At 42.3% G+C, this 22641-nt stretch overlaps 1 protein-coding gene across 4 annotated transcripts in view; it reads right to left on the bottom strand.

Moving 5' to 3' along the window:
* Positions 1-22295, bottom strand: part of TMEM241 (transmembrane protein 241) — a 111096-nt gene extending 88801 nt beyond the window's left edge. For all 4 annotated transcript variants that reach the window (XM_032421194.1, XM_032421196.1, XM_032421195.1 and 1 more), the window contains exons 1-4: positions 22148-22295; positions 20896-20942; positions 13930-14007; positions 89-170 (exon numbers count right to left, since the gene is read on the bottom strand). In XM_032421194.1, the coding sequence (XP_032277085.1) occupies positions 89-170; positions 13930-14007; positions 20896-20942; positions 22148-22219 (279 nt within the window). In that variant the 5' untranslated portion in view covers positions 22220-22295. The remainder of the gene's footprint in view (positions 1-88; positions 171-13929; positions 14008-20895; positions 20943-22147) is intronic.
* Positions 22296-22641: the final 346 nt, after the last annotated feature.

Raw genomic sequence — 22641 nt, 5'->3', positions numbered from 1 at the left:
TCCCCTACTGATCCAAGGTGCAGTAAGTTAAAAAGCAAACGAGAGGAGGAAAGAGAAACTGTCTCTCTAAAAAGTCTCTAACACTTACCAGTTTGGATAATGCTCTGGAACCAGCATAGATTATACCCACAAACAGCACCGAAGCAGGAAGCCACGTTGAAACATCAGATCTGGGAAGAGGGAAAGAGGCCATCACATTTCTGTCACTTCCTGTCTGAAAGACCTAGTTGGGAGGCATGACCCTTTGGATGCACCAAATACGACGACAGTGCTTGTCGAACATCTCTGAGCGACCCGTGAAGTGTGATGTGTCTGTGTCCACTAAGAGTGAGGGAGGCTGACAGAACCATCCAGCCACCCCGCCCATTCCCCAGCCCACAACAGGGCAAGACAAGCTGGAGATGGAAGACGGCTTCCTGCAGTTTGGGAGAGAGAACAGATCTGATTTTTTTTTTTAAGGGGCAGTGAACATTATTCTTTGGATTTTAAGAAGCCAGAGGCTTTGAACTCACGCTGAATTATAAAAAATGTAAAGACTATTTACCTAGGCAATATATCAAATGGCTCCATGGAACCACAACAAAAGGAAGAAAGTGTCAAAGGACAGAATTTTAAAAAGAATGCCAGAAGTCAAGCTGGGTGGCCATGTGCTGACGTTTCCCACCGTTAACCTGGAATCTCTAAGGACTTCTGAAGGGTGCATTTCTTTGATTCATTTGTGGCCACACCCAAAACTGCTTTTTCTCAATACGATTTAGAATCTTGCTCTCTTCAAGAAAAGCAAAATCCCAGTTTTTACATAGAGCACCAATTACTTGCTGCCCCCATCCGTCACCAACGCATTTGGTCCACTAACGTCAGTTCCCTAGAGTTATTCTAATAATAGATAGAAATAAATGAGAGCATTCCAGCAGAATTTAACATAATAATCCCAGCTAACTCAATGAACTGCTCTCCTGGGATGGTGCCTGCTCAAGAAATGTTCTTTGTTAACTTTATTAGCACGGGCAGGCGCTCCATCTGTGATCAGACCTGCTTTTGTAAGCTCCCTAGTGAACCTGGTGTTAAAATGTCTCTAGTCTCTAGTGAGGCTTCCAAACCCTACTTCCTGAATATTCATTCAGCAAATATTTACAGCAATTTGCAAGGTGCTGACAGCACCAGAATGATTATTAACAGCAGCATCATAGTTAACATTTATTGAGCACTTGCTACAAACGAGGCACTATGCTAAATGTTTTCTATGCTGTGTCTTTAAAAAATCTGCACAACATGGGGCGCCTGGGTGGCTCAGCTGGTAAGTGTGTGACTCTAGATCTCAGCTCAGGTCTTGATCTCGGGGTCGTGAGTTCAAGCCCCATGCTGGGCTCCACACTGGGCATGGAGCTTGCTTAAAATAAATAAATAAATAAAATCTGTACAATGACCTTATGAAAAAAATATTATTATTATCCCCATCGTGCAAATGAGAAAACTGAGGCATAAAGAGTTTAAATAACGTGCCTGTGGTCAGAAGAGCTGGTAATGGCAAAGGCAGAATTTGAATTCAGGTCATCTGACTTTTAAAGCGCTAGCATTAAGCCACCCTTTCATACTTTGCCTTCAAGGACCTCAGAATGTAATGGGAGACATTGACCTATAAATAAATAAGCTGCAAACACAGCATGATTTTGCTCTGGTAGCAGACCAAGAGGCTAATTACCTGAGGAATATTCTCTGTTCTTCCTGGTCCTGCTGCAATCATAGATGTCTGCCCTTGCACCCAAAAAGTGACCAGAGAAAGGAAGATGCCATTCTCCATCCTAATGGGTCAAGCAGAACATTAAAGCAATTGCTATTCTTCTAGGAAAGGGCTTTCCTATTAGACATTAAGCTCACAAGGGTCAAGGGAGACAGGATCCAGGCCCCTAGCCCGCTGAACACCAGAAGGCAGCCCAGAGCCCACCCGCAGGGAGCACAGGGGAGGAGGGAAGGAGGGCAGTGCATGACATAGCAGTGTGCCCAGCTACCGCAGGCCCAGTACTCTGGGACAGGAGCTCAGCGAGGCCCCAGGCATTCGTGCTCTGTTCCCTCTTAAACAAAGAAAACGCCTGCCCAGTCGTATGCTCCAAGAGACATCGGGGCATCTGAGTGACCATGGATGTGAAAAAGAAAACATGGCTAGGGGACACCTTGTATCTTTACCCTCTACCCTAAACACAAAGAAATGACTTTAACTGGGGCGCCTGGGTGGCTCAGTCGGTTAAGCGTCTGGCTTCGGCTCAGGTCATGATCCCAGGGCCCTGGGATCGAGCTCCAAGCATTGGGCTCCCTGCTCAGCTTGCTTCTCCCTTTCCCTCTGCTGCTCCCCTCCACCGACTTGTACTCTCCCTCTCACTCGCTCTCTCACAAATAAATAAATCTTTTTTAAAAAAAGAAAAAAGAAATGATTTTCACTATAAAAAATAAACACAGATTTAGTTGGACCAAAGAGACTGCTGGGAAATGTTATAGAGCAGCTGTGTGAGCATTTGGATCCAAGCATGGCGCTGTGACCCAGGCGCGGGGGCTTGTGTGCTCCACAATCATGTGACTCAGGGCCCACCTCCTAGGTGGACAGAGCCAAAGCACCATGCACTGATGGCGGAAATTTCGACACCTGCAGGAGCAGCTGGTTGCCCAACCCTGTCTTGGCTTGGCCCTCAGGAGCTCTTCTCAGAGACAGCTGCCTCCCTCCTCCACACACCAACAAAAAAGTGTAGCTGCTATTGAGAAGAATAAATATGAATCACTGGGGACAGTGCTGCCAAAACAGATACGGGCAAAATCAGTGTGAAAGGATGGGGGGGTGGGGATAATTAAAAATCAAGAGAATTTTGCATTCATATTGTTCCAAAGTATCAAAGTTCTCATTCCACTGAAAATCACAGGGTATTCGTTAGATGTAGTTTATGCAAGAAAACACTCAAGGGAACCCAGTAGACAATCCGTATGCCAAGAAAAAGCCTTCCCATGAGATTTGCAAATGAATGCACATTTATACATCTTAAGTCAAAATAGATTGTTTCATCCAAAAATGATTTATCTTTCAATTAACCCATTAATGATCTGAGTCAGATAATATATAATATATATATTATTAATGTGTCTCCCACTTCTCAAATAAACTGTAAGTTTCACAAAGGTGGGAGCCATGCGTGTTTTGCTCATATAAATAAATGTCAATATTACACGGATGAAGGTTTTAAGGAAACTAAAGGACTAAGATGCACCCTAAGGGCATCTGATCTAGTCAGTGAGGATAGGGAAACCTTCCTCTAATAAGTGACATTTGGGATAAAACTCAAAGTTAAAGTGGGTACAGGGGGTGGGATAGGGAAGCAGAAGGGACCCAACAGTCCCCCCCTCCTTGGTCCATTACTCAAAGCAATAAAAGTCTCTTAAGGTTCAGTAAGACTCTGTCACAAGTTTGTTCTTCCCTATCTCTTCATTCCCAAAGTCTTTGCAACACTGATCTCACTTAATTTATACATCAGCAGGAGAACCCAGCAAACAGACTGGCAGTCACAGGAGAGCACACTGTGTCTCCCTCCCAGAGAGAACCTGCCCCAAGGAGTCTAGTCCGATGACAGGTGAACAGCATTTGAAGAACTGTTTATACTTGCTGCTTCAGGAATCAGACTTGGGCTCTCTGGCTTACAGGGTTTTCCTCGACTATCAGTTCCTGTGCTATCTTAACATGGACAGGTCAGACCTTTCAATGGTTACCTGGGGCAAATAAAATGCATGACAACTGAGTTTTCCATGCTTCTCCAGGTTGTATGGAGACAAGGTGGGAACAGGGACTACAAGAGTAGTGCTTTTTTGTGCTTTTGCCATCTCTTGAAATATTTGTTTTTTTGAAGATTTATTTATTTGAGAGAGAGCGTGCACACAAGCACAAGCGGGGGGGGAAGGGCAGAGGGAGAGGGAGAGAGAATCCCAAGCAGACTCCCAGTGGAGCCTGATGTGGGGCTCAATCCCAGGACCCTGAGATCATGACCTGAGCTGGAACAAGGAGTCAGTCGCTCAACCGACTGAGCCACCCAGGGGCCCCTTAAAATACTTTTTTAAAAAATATTTCTTCAAGACAAAATGAAACTATAATTTTAAAATCCGAGTTAATTCTGCTAAAATGGAGGATTATTTTCCAGGGAGATACAGCAATAAGTGATGGAAATCATACCTGGTTTTGGGCACTGAAGAGTATAACCTTATAACACGCACATGGTTACCCAAATCCTTGGGAATTATAATCAGCTCTCTTCACTGCCAAGGAATGTTCCAGCAGTTAGCTGACTAACTTTAGCCAAGAGCTCTAAGAGATGGACAAACTTCACACATTTCCCTGGACTGTGCCCTTTCCATCTAGGGCTGGAGGTATCCAGGGGTCACCTAGGTCACTAGGCATGGCGGCAGAGGAAGGATGCACAAGTCCAGAGCAGTGCATGGCACAACAACACTCAATAAATGTTCTGGGTTTTTCTACACATAACTCCAAAGACAGAAGGCACTATGGAAGATTGATAGATCCACCTACATAAAATGCACTGGCCAAAAAACACCATAAAGAAAATCAAGAGCTAGGGCGCCTGGGTGGCTCAGTTGTTAAGTGTCTGCCTTCGGCTTAGGTCATGATTCCAGGTCCTGGGATCGAGCCCCGCATCGGGCTCCCTGCTCCGCGGGAAGCCTGCTTCTCCCTCTCCCACTCCCCCTGCTTGTGTTCCCTCTCTCGCTGTCTCTCTCTCTATCAAATAAATAAAATCTTAAAAAAAAAAAAATCAAGAGATGATTAATGACCTAGGAAAAACTACACGCAACATATAAAACAGGCTGGAATTTCATATTCTTAATGTATAATGAATGTTTACAATTCAATAAGAAAAAAAAATCAGCTCCACAAAAGAAAAATAGTCAGTGGGCAAAACCAAGTATTTGTGTGTGTCAGTGCGTATGTGTTTCTTTCTCTCACACAGCACGCATAAGAAATACAATAGCCAATAAACATATGAAAAGTTATACATATATATACACATACACACTACTTGGCTATACTTATCAAAAGCTTTCAAAATACGCATACTCTATACAATAGTTAAAGGTAGTTAAAGTTATCCACAATGACGTTTTCATTTGCAAGGAAAATAAAACTGCATTCTGGCCTTGCCATTGGTCATCAGGTATGCCAAGCACCTCACGGTTTACTATTGCCTCCCCGCCCGGAACCTTCTCCCTCCAGACCCCTGCATGGCTCACTCTCTCACATATTCAGACCTCTGCTCAAAAGTCATCTTATCCATGAGTCAAGGAACAACCCCCCGACCCCCACCCACTAGAACCCACTCAGGCACACACACAGACATGCCTACTCCCCTACCTGGCTTCATTTTTCTCTACACTTACTGCCATCTGACACATCATATACTTCCATTTTCCTTTGTTTCTTGTCCATCTATCTCAACGAGAAGGTATGCTCTATGAGGGCAAGGATTTTTGTCTGTTTTGTTCACTGTGCACCCCCCCACACACACCAAGAACAATGTCTGGTATATCTGCTAGACACTCAAATATTTGCTGAAGCAATCATCATGTATTACTTTGTAACTTAAAAAAAAGATTTTCCCTTCTTTCTCTAGATGGATACAAGGAGAAAAACAACAGCCACAAAACACACCAGAAAACTCAAGGCATGACCCTAATTCACATTTCTTCCTATGCTTTTCTGAAGCCCTTCAGAGACTTTGCTCTGAACAGAATTGCTGGTGCTTAGAGCTACTAGATTTTTAAGGGCAGGGATGAAAGTAAAAAATACCTGCATCCTGCCATTTGCCTCTTTGAAATGGCCCTAATGGGAATTCTAACAATAAACAATAAACATTTCTAATAATCAAGTTGTAACCTCTAACTGGGACAATGGAAAACTAACTGCAGTGAAAAACAAACAAACATGTTTTCTTCAAAAGACATGAACTCAGAAACTTGGCATGGAGGCAGTCATTTTGTTTTCTATAATAATTTATCTCGTTTTCTTATTAAAAAGTCATACCTATCCATGCTAGAAAATTTTCAAAATACAGGTAATCAAGAAAAACATTACAATGACCATCCCACTACCCAAAGATAATCACTGTTACTACCTTACTAAGTCTACCCTCCAAATAGTGCCCATATGCACGTATATGAACACACAGTGAAAATGGGATCCTACCGAACGCGTTGTTCCATAATCTGCTTAACATCTTTCTGTGTCGAAAAATCATCACCGATTTATCACTAATTGAGTAATAGCCTATTGCTGGACATAGAAATGAATCCTCTTTTTACTATTCTAATGCTGTAAGAGTTATCCTTGAATACACGCCCTTTTCATATTCATGTTTTTGCAGTGGAATTGCTGCTCAAAGATCCATGCATCAAAGTGCAGAACTGGTTATGAAATCGCCTTCCAGAGAACTTACCCTGACTCTACCCTCTGCTATGGGCTACATGCTTGTATTCCCCCAAAATTCAGACGTTGACATCCAAACCCCAGCGTGATGTATTTGGAGGTGGGGCCTCTGGGAGGTAATAAGGTCATGAGGGTGGAGCCCTCATGATGGGATTAGCGCCCTTTAAAAGAGACAGACCTTGCTTTCTCTCTCTCTCTCTCTCCCTCTCTCCCTCTCTCTCTCCCTCTCTCCCTCTCTCTCCCTCCCTCCCTCTCCCTCTCCACAGTGAAGGATACAAGAAGACAGACAAGAAGAGGTCCTCACCAGAACCTAACCACGCTGGCACCCTGATCTCGGACCTCCCAACCTCCAGAACCATGAGAAATCAGTGTTTGCTGTTTAAGCCACCCAATCTCTGGTATTTTTGTTATAGCAGCCTGAGCTTAGATTATTTATATTTTTATATTTTTTAAATATATATAAAATTTATATATCTATATATAAATAATCTATACATATAGGTTATATATTTTATTTATATATTTATTACATATAATTTTATAATATATAGATATACTTATATAAATAGATATATATTTATTATATATATTTCTTAAATAGATATTATATAAATAAATACATATTATATATTCATATATAAATAAATATTATTTATATAAATATATTACATATAATACATATTAAATATATAATATTTATATAATATATATTTATATATTTATAAATACATACTTATTTTTATATAATATATATACCCTTCCACTGCAACTCTAAGATTCTACAATAGCCAAATACCTGCACATTAGGAACAAACCAGGCACATTTTCTCCAACTATAATTTATAAGGTGGCACCATCTGGGCCCCCCATGCTCGTTTATTCTTTCCTTGTCCTATGTGCCAACAAAGGAGGCAAGCTGGAATTAAATCCTGAGGTGGTCCTGGAAGAATCTCGGGTCTCTGTGGTACGAGGACCTCTGAGGAGCTGCTGAGCCAGTGAGTGTGTGTATCTGTGTGCATAGGGAGGGATCTCACAGCAACTCCTCGGGGGAAAGGACTATTTGCCACGGGGTCTGGTTTGAAAACTGTGGTGATAACATAGTTTTTCTTACATGATTTGTAAGCACAAGTATTGCATCTTGTTTGAGTCGTGGGCTTGTTTGTTTTTTTGCTTGTGCACGCTCTCCTGTCTCTAAGAACCCTGATGAATAAAGCATTTTACAAGCAGCTAACAATAGTCTGTTGCCATGAATTATAAAACTGTTGTTATCAAGATGAAGGCTAATTAAATTAAATCACTTGTTTTTCAAATAGAGCATGCATTATGGAAGGAACATCTGCTCCCTCAAAACAGTCAGAAGTTTATCTGTTCATGGGTGCCTGAAGGGCTCCTTGAGCCAAGTTCTTGAAAATTCTCTGCATTATGCTGACACCTAGTGGAACTAAAAACAGTTTCCAAACATAAAAATACCAAGCCACCAAGATTCTGGCGTTCATGAAGACTATTGGAATTGCCTAAAACAGTAACACCTCGCAACTGCACAGTCAAATTTGCTTTATAGTTTACAAGGACTTGGGCATTTCTCCTCCTCCTCCTCCTTCTTCTTCTCTTTCTTCTTCCTCCCCTTCTTCTTCCCCCCTCCTCCTCCTTCTTCTTCCTCTTCTTCTTTTGACTTCTACATATATTAACTCCCTACTTACAGCAGAGGCCTAGATTTCATTTGTTGGGGTCCATTATTGGTAGATATGGTCCTCCAAGAATCTTACTCACTATTCTCCCTCTTTCCTACTATTCTTAGACCTTTCCTCCTTCATTCTTTATTCTTCCTCTGACTCACAGAGGGTCAACTCCCTTGACAAAATTCAGCCCTAGTATTACTTGAACTCAAGAACCCCGTGATGATACTGTTTTTCACAAAGCATAACTTAGAACAAGAGTCAGCAAACTATAGCCCACGGGCCAAATACCATAATGTATGCTTTAAACCTCTTACAATTTAATTTGATAATTATACCTCAATAAAGCTGAAAAAAAAATTCCTGTCCTTCTATCATCCCTGGCCTCATGGACTCTTCTCCTGAGAACTACCATAATCACCACACCAACACCAATCAGATTTTATTCAATATTATGTCCCTTCAGTGGTTCTCCATGTTTCCTGAAAATGCTTTGAAAGCTAGTTTTATTACTCCCAAAAAGTCATTCCTACATATCTACATAAAGCATTCCTCTGGAGAAAAAAAAAAAAAAAAAACAGGAAAAATATCAAAAACACAAGAATTTGAGTGTTAACTTTCCTCAGTGGGCAAAGGTAACTGTTCGTCAAACTATAAGAGTCACTCAAAATGAAATGCCAACACATTAAAACATATTTGAGAAATTCCAAACACCAGTAGCTTTGATGAAGGTGAGCTATCTCACTTAAAAACAAATAATCAATCATAAAAAGAACTATTCTAATTGATTTGCTCACTGTTCTTTAGGGACAGGGCTGAGTTAATTTGGAGGTTTTATCAAAGAAATTGTTTATGGTTCTCCAGCGAAGATTCTCAATGGAAAATTTAGGAGTGGGGCTTTCTTCTTCATCTGTTAGAAACCTCTAGTCATGGGGCACCTGGATGGTTCAGATGGTTAAGCATCTGCCATCGGCTCAGGTCATGATCCCAGGGTCCTGGGATCGAGGCCCATGTTGGGCTCCTTGCTCAGCGGGGAGCCTGCTTCTCCCTCTCCCTCTGCCCCCCATTCATGCTTGCTCTCTCTCTCTCTCTCAAATAAATAAATATAATCTTAAAAAAAAAGAAACCATAGTCACAAAGGTATCATGACACAGAATTATTAACTTAGAACTTCTCATACTTGAAAACTTGGGAGTTAGGGCGCCTGGGTGGCTCAGTTGGTTAAGCGACTGCCTTCGGCTCAGGTCATGATCCTGGAGTCCCTGGATCGAGTCCCGCATCGGGCTCCCTGCTCGGCAGGGAGTCTGCTTCTCCCTCTGACCCTCCCCCCTCTCATGTGCTCTCTCTCATTCTCTCTCTCTCAAATAAATAAATAAAATCTTTAAAAAAAAAAAAAGAAAACTTGGGAGTTAAAAATTTGCTGTCTTAGGTATAGTGAACAAAAAGTAGTAAGTACATTAAAAAGTACTCTCCAGATGTCTTTATTTAAACATGTAGTCTGGTAATAAAGGAACCAGAGGATGGTGTGTAAAGTCTCCAATGAAATCACACCTGATTCTATAAGCAATGGTTCAAGAATCTAGTAAAGAATGCCGTGGTCTCTCTGCCAGATGTCCGGTCACAGTGTTCTGGATGACATTCTGGAAACAAAGAGCCTATAGCACAGGACTTCAACATCTGCTAAAAAATCACATCGACGTTCGGCAATGGTTTGGCCATGGCAGTAGCTGCCATATAAGGACAAACCGGTGCCTAAAAACCAGGGCTCTCTTCCCCGAGACAGAAGGCCTCAGGGCATCGCCCAACCCTTGGTGATAACTGGTTGCTGAGTAAAACTCCTGGAGAAGATTGATCCCATCGGGTCACTCAATGGAGTCAATACATGACATGGCCATGACTGACCAACACAGCAGATATGGCCTCTCTGCAGAGTAGGAAATGTGGTGCCGGGATCTGTGACCTGGTTTTTTGTTTTGTTTTGTTTTTTAAAGATTTTATTTATTTATTTCACAGAAAGAGAGATAGCGAGAGCAGGAACACAAGCAGGGGGAGTGGGAGAGGGAGAAGCAGGCTTCCCGCGGAGCAGGGAGCCCAATGCGGGGCTCGATCCCAGGACCCTGGGATCATGACCTGAGCCGAAGGCAGACGCTTAATGACTGAGCCACCCAGGCGCCCCATCTGTGACCTGTTTTAAGAGGGAATCTGGGATTCTGCTGTGCTCCAGGCTATCAGGGCGCTAAATGAGCTCTCCTGGCATATGTTATTAAGTACCAATTTGGAGACCACCCACCAGCCCCACTGGTACAATCCCCACTCCACAATGACCTCGGGGACTCCAAGCTGTCTGCCTGCTGCTGTTTCCATTTTTAGTAGAGTCCAGCCTCTCCTAGCTCCACCCAAGTGCACAGTCACACAGCAAAGCTGGGCTTTGCTTCTCTACTGACACGATCAGAAAGCCAAGCCCAGTAGGAAACAGCAACCATGGCAAACACAAACCTAGCCCACAGGCACACACTAAGGAACACCAGCGCCGGGTCCTTGCTGCTAGCCATCTGGGAACTCCCCTTTGCCAAGGGCCTGTGGCAACTGGAAATCCTGGGCTGTACCCGCAGTTATTAACCACAAGATCCACTACAAAATAAGATGCTACGATCTTTGACAGGAGCTTAACTGAGCTGACATTGTGTGTAAGGCTGTGAATCCACCTAAGAAGGTCCAGGAGGTAAAAGTGAGAAGGTCTCTGAGAATTAGCAGGGGGACTGAAAGGGGACATGACCACAGGTCTGCAATGGGGAGAACCTAGCATCACGCAAGTTCAAGGGACAGCAGTGTCTAGTGGGCCTCAAATTTCTACCGTTGGAGGATCACTTCTTCCAGGGAAAGAACCTGAGAATTTTTGACTTTACCCAGTTCTATGAGTCATTCCTCCTTCCCCTCCCCCAAAAGGCAGAAAAATAATTCTGTCAATGGATGGATGCATAAACAAACATAAAATGGAATATTATTCAGCCTTAAAGAGGAAGGAGATCCTAACACTTGCGACAATTCTGAAGACGTTATGTTAAGTGAAATAACAAGTCACAAAAGGGCAAATACTGTATGCTTCCACTTAAGTGAGTTACCTAGAGTAGGCAAATTCATAGAGATGAAAAGTAGAACAGTGGTTACCGGGGGCTGGAGGGAGGGAAGGCAGGATGGAGAGTTACTGTTTGTTATGGAATTTCTGTTTGGGATGATGGAAAAGTTCTGCAAATGGATGGTGGTGATGGTTGCACAACATTGGGAATGCACTTAATGCCACTGAATTGTACACTTAAAAATTGTTTAGAAATGGTAAATTTTATATTACGTATATTTTTCCACAGAAATTTTTTTAAGTATGACCAATAGCATAGCTTTTAAGGAAACATGGCTAAAGTAATGTTTTGGGGTTTTTCGTTTTTCGTTTTTTTTAGAGAGAGTATTATTAGTTTCAGAGGTAGAGTTCAGTGATTCATCAGTCTTATATAATACCCAGCGCTCATTACATCACATGCCCTCCTTAATGTCCATCACCCAGTTACCCTATCCCCCCACTTCCATCCTTTCCAGCAACCCTCAGTTTGTTTCCTACGATTTAAGAGTCTCTTATGGTTTGTCTCCCTCTGTGATTTTGTTTTATTTTTTCCCTCCCTTCCCCTATGATCCTCTGTTTTGTTTCTTAAATTCCACATATGAGTGAAATCATATGATAATTGTCTTTCCCTGATTGACTTATTTCACTTAACATAATACCCTCTGTTCCATCCACGTTGTTGCAAATGGCAAGATTTCATTTTTTTGATGGCTGAGGAGTATTCCATTGAATATATATGCCACATCTTCTTTATCCATTCATCTGTTGATGGACATCTGGGTTCTTTCCATAGTTTTGCTATTGTGGACATTGCTGCTATAAACAATGGGGTACAGGTGCCCCTTTGGATCAGTACATTTGTATTATTTAAAAGACTATTATGAAGTAAATAATTCACATCAGAAATTATAAGATAATTATCAGGAACGCTGTAAACAGAGTGGAGGACCCATGTTCATGAGCATGAGTGGACCCCAGTCCCCAATCTGATAGTTCCTTCATTCTAGTCCAGTCTCTTGCCTCTGTGAAGGAATAAACTGAACCGTGTGGAATCAGGATGCTTCATTATGTAACTAAATATTAGAACTATCACAGGCCTTGTGGATTCAGGGCACTATTTGTTTAAATGAAGACCCAGCTCTCACTGAACCATCCACCGAAACAATGGAGTATAAAGTAAGCCCTCTGCTTAATATCACATATAAAATCCCAAAAGTATCTTTATTTTATGAAGGTGAGGATGTTATACAGGTGAAGGTCAATGACTTGATCATTCACTAGGGCTGTTTGTCTTGTCTATATAAAGCTGACTTCATTTGCTTGTCATTTTGTGCATCATGCCAGGTGAGGCATGATGTTCTGGAAGAATCGTGAGAGTTTATCTAGGTGAGGCAGGAGTGGATAGCCAATTCAGGTTATAATTTTGGCTGAAAAATGTCACGGTCTTTGAGATTTCTTTTAAATCTATTCAACAAGTTGTCTTAATAGATTCATAACAACTAATTTAATGTGTGATGTGAAATGGACCCTGGATCAGAATCAGACAGGGAGGAACGTAATAAAGGATATTATAGAGAAAACTGGAAAAATATGAATTTAGTCTGGAGATGAGATAAGAGTATTGCATCGATATTAATTTCCTGATTTTGATTACTGAGCTGTAGTCATGTAAGAAAATGTCCTTGCGGGGCACCTGGGTGGCTCGGTTGGTTAAGCGACTGCCTTCAGCTCAGGTCATGATCCCGGGGTCCTGGGATCGAGCCCCACTTTGGGCTCCTTGCTCAGCAGGAGTCTGCTTCTCCCTCTCCCACTGCCTGCTATTCCACCTGCCTGTGCTTAATCTGTATCAAATAAGTAAATAAAATATTAAAAAAAAAAAAAAAAGAAGAAAATGTCCTTGCTCTTAGGAAATACACATGAAAGGGGCACCTGGGGGCACAGTTGATTGGGCGATCAACTCCTGGTTTTGGTTCAGGTCGTGATCTCAGGGTCATGAGATCGAGCCCCACATTGGGCTTTGTGCTCAGCACGGAGTCTGCTTGAGATTCTCCCTCTCCCTCTGCCACTCCCTCTTTTGTACTTGCGTGCTCTCTCAAGGAAATAAGTAAATCTTAAAAAAAAAAAGAAAATACAAACTAAAGAATTTAGAAGTAAAGAAAAGAGGCATTTTACTCTCAAATCTGCAACTTACTCTCACATAGTTCAGGAAAAAAAATATATATATATATATATCTCAAGAGCAAATGGTGGGAGAGGCGTGGTAAAATAATAATTGAGGAACATGAGTAAAAGGTATGGAAGTTCTTTGTACTATTTCTAACTGTTCTATAAAGTAGTAAATAATTTCAAAATTAAAAATTTACCAAAAAAATTTAAGTTGATTTAGAAATTCATTCACCGTGCTCCCATGATCTATAACAAAGCCCAATTAATACAGTGTTATAAATTATGTATCTTGATTAATCTTAATATCATTTTAGTAACTAACCAGGAAAACACTCCTTGAGTTCTATATGATTATAAAAGCACTAAAATCTCAAGGTTAGAAGGGAACTAAGAGATGAAGCAACTCAAATAAACATCCATATTTCCCAAAGTAACACCAGAAGTTAAATAATGTGAAAAGAATGCAGGGTATGAATCATGAATCAAGCAAGAAGAGGCTGTTTTACCTTAAACTGCTGTTGATCTCGGCCCAGCCCAGTTTCCATGACACATGAAGCAAAAGTCCACCAATTAATGTCTGCCACCTGAAAAGAATACAAGCCAATGTGAATTTGAGAGAGTGCTATGGTCTCCAACACCATCCAGCCCCAGCAGACCCACTGGCTGACGTAAATATACACACCTAAGCCTTCCTACATCTCTTTTCTCCCATTCTCTCCTAACTGGTATCCCAGTTCCCAGACCCCTCCTTCTCAACCTGTACTATTCTCGAGTGTAGCTGTACTGTTCAGTGCTCACACTGATATTCTTCTCTTCTTATTCTAGACTTTTCCCCGAACAATCTCACCCACAGTCCCCACTTCTCCCATTACCCTGCACTGATGATTCCCAAATCCCTGTGCTCACCTGGATACTGCCACCTTGATACCCTACAAGCTCCCAATGATAACTTGCCTAAAACATTACCTTGAACTTCCCTTCCCCATTCTGATCTACTGCCCCATCCCTAACCAACCAAACCAGAGCCCAGATGTCATCCTAGCTCTTCCTCCTCAGTCACCTCCCTCATCTGTTCACAAAATCCTATTGCACGTAATCCCCTAACAGTTCTCAAGTGCCATGCCTTCTCTTTCCCATACCTTCTGCCTCTGCCTAATGAGACTCCCCTCGTGGCACACCTGAACCGAGCATCAGTCCCCTAACTGGTGTCCCTATCCCCAGGATGGTCCCACAACATCCATTCTCTACCTTGCAGCCACAGGGCTTGTTCTAGAATGCAAACTTAATTTTGCCACTCGCTCATTTTAAAAACGGTTGATTCTTCCCAGGTGGCCAGCAGCAACTCCCAATCTCTTTTCTGCCATGACACACCGGGGGCCACATAGCTCACGTGAGACGCACTTCCACAGCATGCAGAGCACAGGGGGGACCAGGCTGTGAATTACGCACCCCGGCCCCTCCCATGGCACAAAGCACAGCAAAGTTCAAAATGAGTGAGAGGCTACCACAGGCATGACTTCCCCTTGTTCCACTCTAATTGCTTTATTTTAGGTGAGCCATTCATAGACTTCAAAACCTTATTTTATGACTGGAGACACCTCACCCCGAAAGTGATTACAACACACCCGTGGGTTGTGACATAACAATGGAGAACTGCTGGCCTCCAGGATAAAGTCACTTGCGTGTGACACACAAGCCTTCCCAGACTTGCAGTCTCCCCTTTCCAAGACCAGCTCCTGTCCATCTGCCACGGGCAGCGACATTCCAGCCATACTGAACCTCCCACAGCCTCGGGAATGTGCCAGGTCATCCCATACTTTTAAGAGTTTCCATGTGCTGTCCTCTTGACCCCTCATATTCTCCCATCTCCTTGTGTGTTGGCGAACACCTGCTCATCCTTTAAGATCCAGTTTTTACGCCTCCTTTGTGAAACCTTCTCTAACCCGGCCAAGCAGAGCAGACAGATACGGGTCATGCCCTCCAACAGCGTAATCTAGAGCAGTGGCACTCAACCGTATGTCCCCCCCCCAGGGGACATTTGGCAGTACCTAGAGACATTTTTGGTTGTCATAACTGGAGGTAGGGGAAGGGAGGGTGGCAACTGGCATCTGGTGAGTCGTAGCCAGGGATGCTGCCAAATATCCTACCACGTGCAGGACAGCCCCATAACAAAGGGTTACCCAGCTCAAAATGTCAATAGTAATTTGAGAGATGACAGTGGCCCGTGAAGGGACAATTTGGATGAAGAAGGTGGACAGATTCTGAGGATGTTTAGGAGGTCCTGGTGGTTAAGTAGATGTCGGGGATGAAGGGGCACCTGGGTGGCTCAGATGGTTGAGCATCTGCCTTCGGCTCGGGTTGTGATCCCGGGGTCCTGGGATCGAGTCCCGCATCGGGCTCCCTGCTCGGCAGGGAGCCTGCTTCTCCCTCTGCCTCTGCCTCTCTCTCTCTCTCTCTGTCTGACTCTCATGAATAAATAAATAAAAAAAAAACACATTAAAAAAAAAAGATGTCGGGGATGAAGGAGACAAGGGAATCAACTCCCACGTTTCTGGGAGTTCTTCAGTCGGGCAACTGGATGGAAGGTACCATTCACTGCAAGTAAATTTAAGGGACAGGCAGGAGAGAAAAGAAAGCTGTACGAGGGCAGGGATCTTTGCTTTCTCCACTGATGTACCTCTCATGTCTAAAACAGTGCCTGGCACACAGTATGCATCCAATAAGGATTTGTAGAATGAGTTACTCCGCCCAACTGTGTACCTCCTACGTTCCAGGCATTGTTCTAAGCACTGGGGATAGATACTCCAGTGACAAAAGAGATTAAAAAAAAAAATTCTTCCATTTGTAGACCTTACAGTCTGTTGGAGGAGGGACATTCAGTCTGACCCATCCACAGATACACAGGGAAAAAGGCAATCCAGATGTAGAGATCCTCCTTTCCCACCTAAGTTCCCTAAGGCTCTCTACCTGGAGAGAACTGCAAGACAGTCAGGACCAGAAAATGATTCCTATTCACTAAAAGAGAAAACAACATCCCAGCTTTATTGACGGAAATACAGTGGTTTCCCCCCTTACTTGTGGGGGATCATTTTAAGACCCTTGGGGATGCCTGAAACTGCAGAGTGCCGAACCAAATATATGTTATGTTTTTTCCTACACGTACATACCTATGATAAAGTTGAATTTATAAATTAGGCCCCGTAGGAGATTAACAACAATAACCAATAATAAAACAGAACAATTGTAACAATATGCTGTGATAAAAGTTATATGAATGTGGTTTCTCTCTCAAAATCTCTGTACTCACCCTTCTTCTCGCAATGCTGCAAGATGATAAATGCCCACATGGTGAGGTGAAGTGAGGTGAATGAGGTAGGCATTCTGACATGCCCGTAGGCTACCATTCACCTCTGACAAGTCAGGGGAGAATCATCTATTTCCAGAGAGAACTGACCGCGGGTGACCGAAACCGCAGAGAGCGAAACTGTGGATAAGGGGGGGACTACTGTATATGTAATCATAAACAATATTTTTTTTAAGTTTTGCTATGAAATATTAGGGAGAAACTTGACAAGGTCATTCTGAATTTTACCTGAAGTAATATACTGGTGATACTATAAAGAACAAAAATCCAAAAGTATAAAAAAGGAAGTGCTTTGAAGTCTTCTTCCCTTGCCTGTCCACTCTCTGTGCAGCTTCCACCTTTCTAAGGGTAACCACTCTTGGTAGTTTCTTCACCTTTTTTTATTTTTATTTATTAATTTTTTAAAGATTTTATTTATTTATTTGTCAGAGAGAGAGAGCACAAGCAGGGGGAGCGGCAGGCAGATGGAGAAGCGGGCTCCCCGCTGAGCAGGGAGCCCGATGTGGGGCTTGATCCCAGGACCCTGGGATCATGACCTGAGCCGAAGGTGGACGCTTAACCGACCGAGCCACCCAGGCGCCCCTTCACCTTTTTTTAAATATGGAAAACATACACACACATTTTTACACGACGGTATTGTACCACCCTGTTACAGACTTGCTTTTGTCCCCCATTAAATGCACTTTGAAAACCTTTTCATTTCAATACCTGAGAGTGTCCTTATTATTTTTTGTCATTTGAATAATATTCCATTAAGGCTATAATATAATTTATTTAATGGGTTCTGTAGAGATGAAAATCAGGTTGTTTAAAAATGCTTGCTATCACAGAGCTGCAATGTTTCCCACGTATGTCTTCGTACATATTTCATTTACAAAAGTGCAAGTAAACCTCTCAAATAAATCCCTGGAAGTGGAATTGCAGAAGTGAAGGATTCAAACTGTTGCGATAGTGTTACATATTGCCAAAGTGTCACTCACAGATACTGTACCAATTTGCCATCCCAGATCCATGTAGGAGAGCACCTGTTTTCTACATCTTCACCAACGTTGTGTTATCAAATTTTGAAATTTTATTTTGCACATCTTATAGGCAAAATAGGATTTTTCAATATTGATTTTAATTATATTTTTCTTATGAATGAAGAATTATTTGTAAATAGAGATTTTTGGTTTTGATATTAAATTCTAGCTTTAGGGGCACCTGGGTGGCTCAGTCAGTTAAGCATCTACCTTTGACTCAGGTCATGACCTAGGGGTCCTGGGATTGAGTCCTACCTCGGGTTCCCTGCTTAGCGAGGAGTCTGCCTCCTCCTCTCCCTCTGCCCCTCCGCACCACTCTCTCTCTCTCGCTCACTCTCTCTCTCAAATAATTAAATAAAATTTAAAAAAATAAAATAAAATCTAGCTTTAGGGCAGTAAGATTGTATAATTGTTACTTTGGGCAAATTATTGCTTGTTTTATTCATAGTGAATATTCCCTGGGCATTTGAGAAGAGGGTATAGTTTCTATTTTAAAGATGCAGGGTTTGATATTTACCTATTAATTGTATTATTTAGCTTATACATATACATACACACATACACATACATGGACACTAGCTTTTTGTTTGTCCACTGAATGTCATGGAAAAATAGTGGCAAATTTGTCTCCTATTAATTGTATGTTTCTATGTATTCCTGATATTTCTGCCCCATTGTCTGGCTGGTAGATATTCATCACTATTTTATTTTCATTTTGAACGGCACACTCCAACATGTCTTTTCATAACATTTATAACGTATCTTTTCATTTTGAACTGCATGCTTTATTTAGCATCATAACACATCTTTCTTCATATGTTTAGTCCTTTTTGTCCTGGACCTTGTCTGGCAAAGATCATGACCCCTGCTCTTTTGTTTGCATTTGTATAATATTAAAAAAAAAAAAGAAAAAAAGAATGAGGGATGTCCTGCTCTATGACATATTTAAATGCTATAATAATTAAAACAATTTAGCAGTAGCCCCTTTTCATAAAAATTGACAAATACTCAAAAATAGACCCTAGAAAAATAACTTTATATATGATATTAACAACCCAAAGGCAAAAGGAAATATTATACAATAAAATAGAAAATATAGGGCTAGTATATGAGGCTCAGTCAGTGGAGCATGCAACTCTTGATCTTGGTGTTGTGAGTTCGAGCCCTGCATTGGGCTCCATGCTCAGCATGGAGTCTGCTTGAGATTCTCTCTCCCTCACCCTCTGCTCCTCCCACTCATGCTCTCTTTCTCTCTCTCTCAAATAAATAAATAAACCTTTTTTAAAAAAACATAGGGCTAGTATAAATGAAACTAGGGGAGGGATGATTTCCTCACATTACACATTTAAATAAATGGACAATGATTAAAAATTGAATAAAGCTTTAATGAAATGTAGGTAAATATCTACATGAGCTTGTGATGGAGAAGAATAAACATTAAAGCAATGGTACCAATCACAATCATCAATATTTGTCCACTCTAAAAATAAAACAATTTTTTAAAGATTTTATGTATTTATATGGGAGAGAGACAGAGGGAGAGAGCAAGCATAAGCAGGGGGAGGGGCAGAGGGAGAGGGAGAAGCAGGCTCCCCACTGAGCAGGGGGCCTGATGCAGGGCTGGATCCCAGGACCCTGAGCTCATGACCTGAGCCAAAGGTAGACACCCAACCGACCGAGCCACCCAGGCACCCTAAAACGACTTTTTTTAAAAAGCTTGAGCAGAGAGGCACCTAGGTGGTGCAGTCAGTTAAGCATCCAACTCTTGGTTTCAGCTCAGGTCGTGATCTTGGGATCGTGAAATCGAGCCCTGCGTGAGGCTCCGCACTCAGCACAGAGTCGGCTTGAGTTTCTCTCTCCTTCTTCCTCTGTTCCTCTCTCCCACGCTCACGCTTTCTTTCTCTCTCTAAAATAAATAAATCTTAACTAAATTAATTAATTAAATAAAAAGCTTGAGTGGGGATGAGGTGAGGAAGGGAAATGTGAGTGCCATAGCACTCTGTGCTGCTTCTACGACATCTCCACTATGACCTAGCTCCACACCCCTTTTTCCTCATCTCTTTTTTCTAAGAATGGCATTCTTCAATCATAAGACCACATGCTAGATTTATCTGTAGTTCTTTCTGTTGCTTCCGTCTTACATCTTAGCAATAAATTCTCTGTGATGTCACTTAAAAATATATTTAAATAATCAAAATAAGTATGAACAAAATGAAAAGGCAAAGGACAAACTGCAAAAAAATAAATTTCTAATAAACATGATGGACAAGTGGTTGGCGTTCTTAAAATATGAAGAAGTCATTAAATTAATAAGAAAGATACTAAAACCCCAGTAAAAATAAAAGGGAAAAGGCACAAGTAGACAATTCACTGATAAAAGCAATACAAATGGGTAACACACATAAGAAAACGGTCCAGCTTCATGAAAAATGTAAGACAAAACAATGTGATACCATTTGGGGCTCATGCATCAGAGAGAGGAGAAAAACAGTCATGGTTTAAGTACAATATTATAGAAACTTTGTCACAATGTAAATTGGTAATACATTTCTGAAAAAGAATTTAATATTCAGGAGGAATACTAAAGAAGTTCATATTCTTTAACCAAAATTTCTTACATAGGAATCTATCCCAAAGAAATAGCTAGAAATTTGACAGATTTGAATATAACAAATGTCTGATAACATCGTTGTTTTTATGCCCCCAAAATGGGACACAATTTAAACGCCCATTAATAGAATGGCTAAATGAGTTACCGTATGTCTATTTCATAAAAAAATCTATGTAGTCATTAAAAATATTTTATTTTTTTTAAAGATTTATTTATTTGAGAGAGAGAGAAAGCACTTGAGCGGGGGGGGGGGGGGGAAGAGGGAGTGGGAGAGAAAGAATCTCAAGCAGACTCCCTGCTGAATGCAGAGCCCAAAGTGGGGCTCGATCTCACGATCCTGAGATCATGACCTGACCAGAAATCAAGAGTCAGAAGCTTAACCTACTGAGCCACCCAGGCACCCCAAAAATATTTTAAAGAACAGCTAATGATGCTGGTTGGACAAATGTGTATAAAGAGCATAAAAGATACTCACCCTTGGAATAACGTAGGGTAGGTAAATTTCAAGACAGACAGGACATACTAAAAAACAAATACCAGATTAGTGGACATTTTCAAATTATCGAGAATTGATTGTATAATCAAAGAAATCCCTACTGAAGAAACATAAATACACTCAAGTTTCAAAAAGGCTTTTATCCTTCCCCCCAAAAATCACACATTGGGCAAAAATTTTTAAAAAGAAAGACCTTCCAAGTCATACTAAAAAGAGCGGGTCTATTTTTCCCCAGTATTGTCAGAAGCATGACCACCTGTCGGTCGGGGAATGGAACTGGGATCATCAGCAAATTGGGATGCACAGCAGCTGGGTCTGATGCTGTGGAAGTCCAACCACTCAGCCTCTTTCCAGACCCCGGAACTGCAGCAACTGTTGAAAACTGGACTTAAGTCTCTTTTCTCAGGGTATCCACCTTATCTACTAATTTACCTAAAATCCAATCCCCCTTCTTTGTCTCTCTTTAAGCAAGCCAACCTGGTCTGGAGACCAAAAGGAAGCATAACTGTCCTGGTTGAAACAGTGGCATAATTTAAGAGTTACAAAGTCCCTACCAGAGTCCCACTGTGAAGGACTACCCCCCCACCCCTACCAGGAAGGTCCTATGTATGGATTTTTAAAGGCCCATCACCAGAACTAAAAATCAACTGGACAGGGAGAAGGAGGGTTCTGGCGCATCCTCTGAGCATACTGAAGACAGCCACTCACATTAAGAGAGAAGGTATAGGGAAATGCTATTTGTTAATAGTTTTTTTTCCAGAGAGCAAGAGGGGTTTGGTGTTTTGGGGGGGCAGTGGAGACCCCAGCGTAGGAGAAAGTGGTCCGGGGCCTGGCATCACCACTTTGTCTTGGTTTCCAGCCCAATGTCCAGGACAGGAGGGGATGCCCCAATCTAGCTCACAGCGGTCCAACATTTCCCTGCATGGTACCAAATCCAAGGCCAGTTTCCCCCTCCCAACAAAATAAAAAACATGGTACAATTGCTTTTCTGCCGTTTCACAAAAAGGGTTTCACGACATTACTTTAAATAAAATTAACTTTATATTTTATTTTCAAAAATAATTCCACGAATCCTATTCCTAAATAAGGGTTCCCTACACAGTCAGCTTCGTCTCCACCACCATCAGGAAAAATCAGATAAACAGCTGGAGGCTGCATCTGTTCCACGGACGATTTGGGGACCCAGATCTCCCACGTGCAATCATCGCCGCCCCGCGCCCGCCCCCCTCACCTTGTTCGTGAGGTAAGAAGCCAGGTAGCAGGTACAAAAGGTGAGGCCCACCAGGCACTTCCTCACGCACATCGGTGAGCCCTCGCCCCTTCCCGGGGACCCTGGGGGAGCTCCGCGACAGCCTCCGGGAGCCGGGCCACCGCCTCTGCTGCCAGGACAGCCACGTGGCTCCAAGCTCGGCCAATCGGCGAGGCGCCCCCCCCCCCGCCCCCGCGCCTGCCTCTTAAAGGAACCGGGCCTGCGCTGGTTCCGCAGCTGCCCTGCGGGCAAGCGGCTTCCGGCTGCGGGGGAAGGTCGGGGGAGCAATTAGATCGCCCTGCAGGGGCTGCGACCACCTGTGGAGAAAGGGCGGACAGTAGTCGCTGTAAAAAGGTCGAAAATGGTAGACGAGGAAAAATTGCAGTTTACAAAACAGTTCACGACACTCCATTACCGTTTAAAGAAAACTGTCCATCGCTGTCTCTAAAGGATGGACCAAAATGTTGCTTTACTGA

This window comes from Phoca vitulina, unplaced genomic scaffold (genome assembly GCF_004348235.1).
Source record: "Phoca vitulina isolate PV1807 unplaced genomic scaffold, GSC_HSeal_1.0 scaffold24, whole genome shotgun sequence".
Lineage (NCBI taxonomy): Eukaryota > Metazoa > Chordata > Mammalia > Carnivora > Phocidae > Phoca > Phoca vitulina.
The sequence above is the reverse complement of the archived record's forward strand: the minus strand, read 5'-3'. Positions and strand labels throughout refer to the sequence as shown.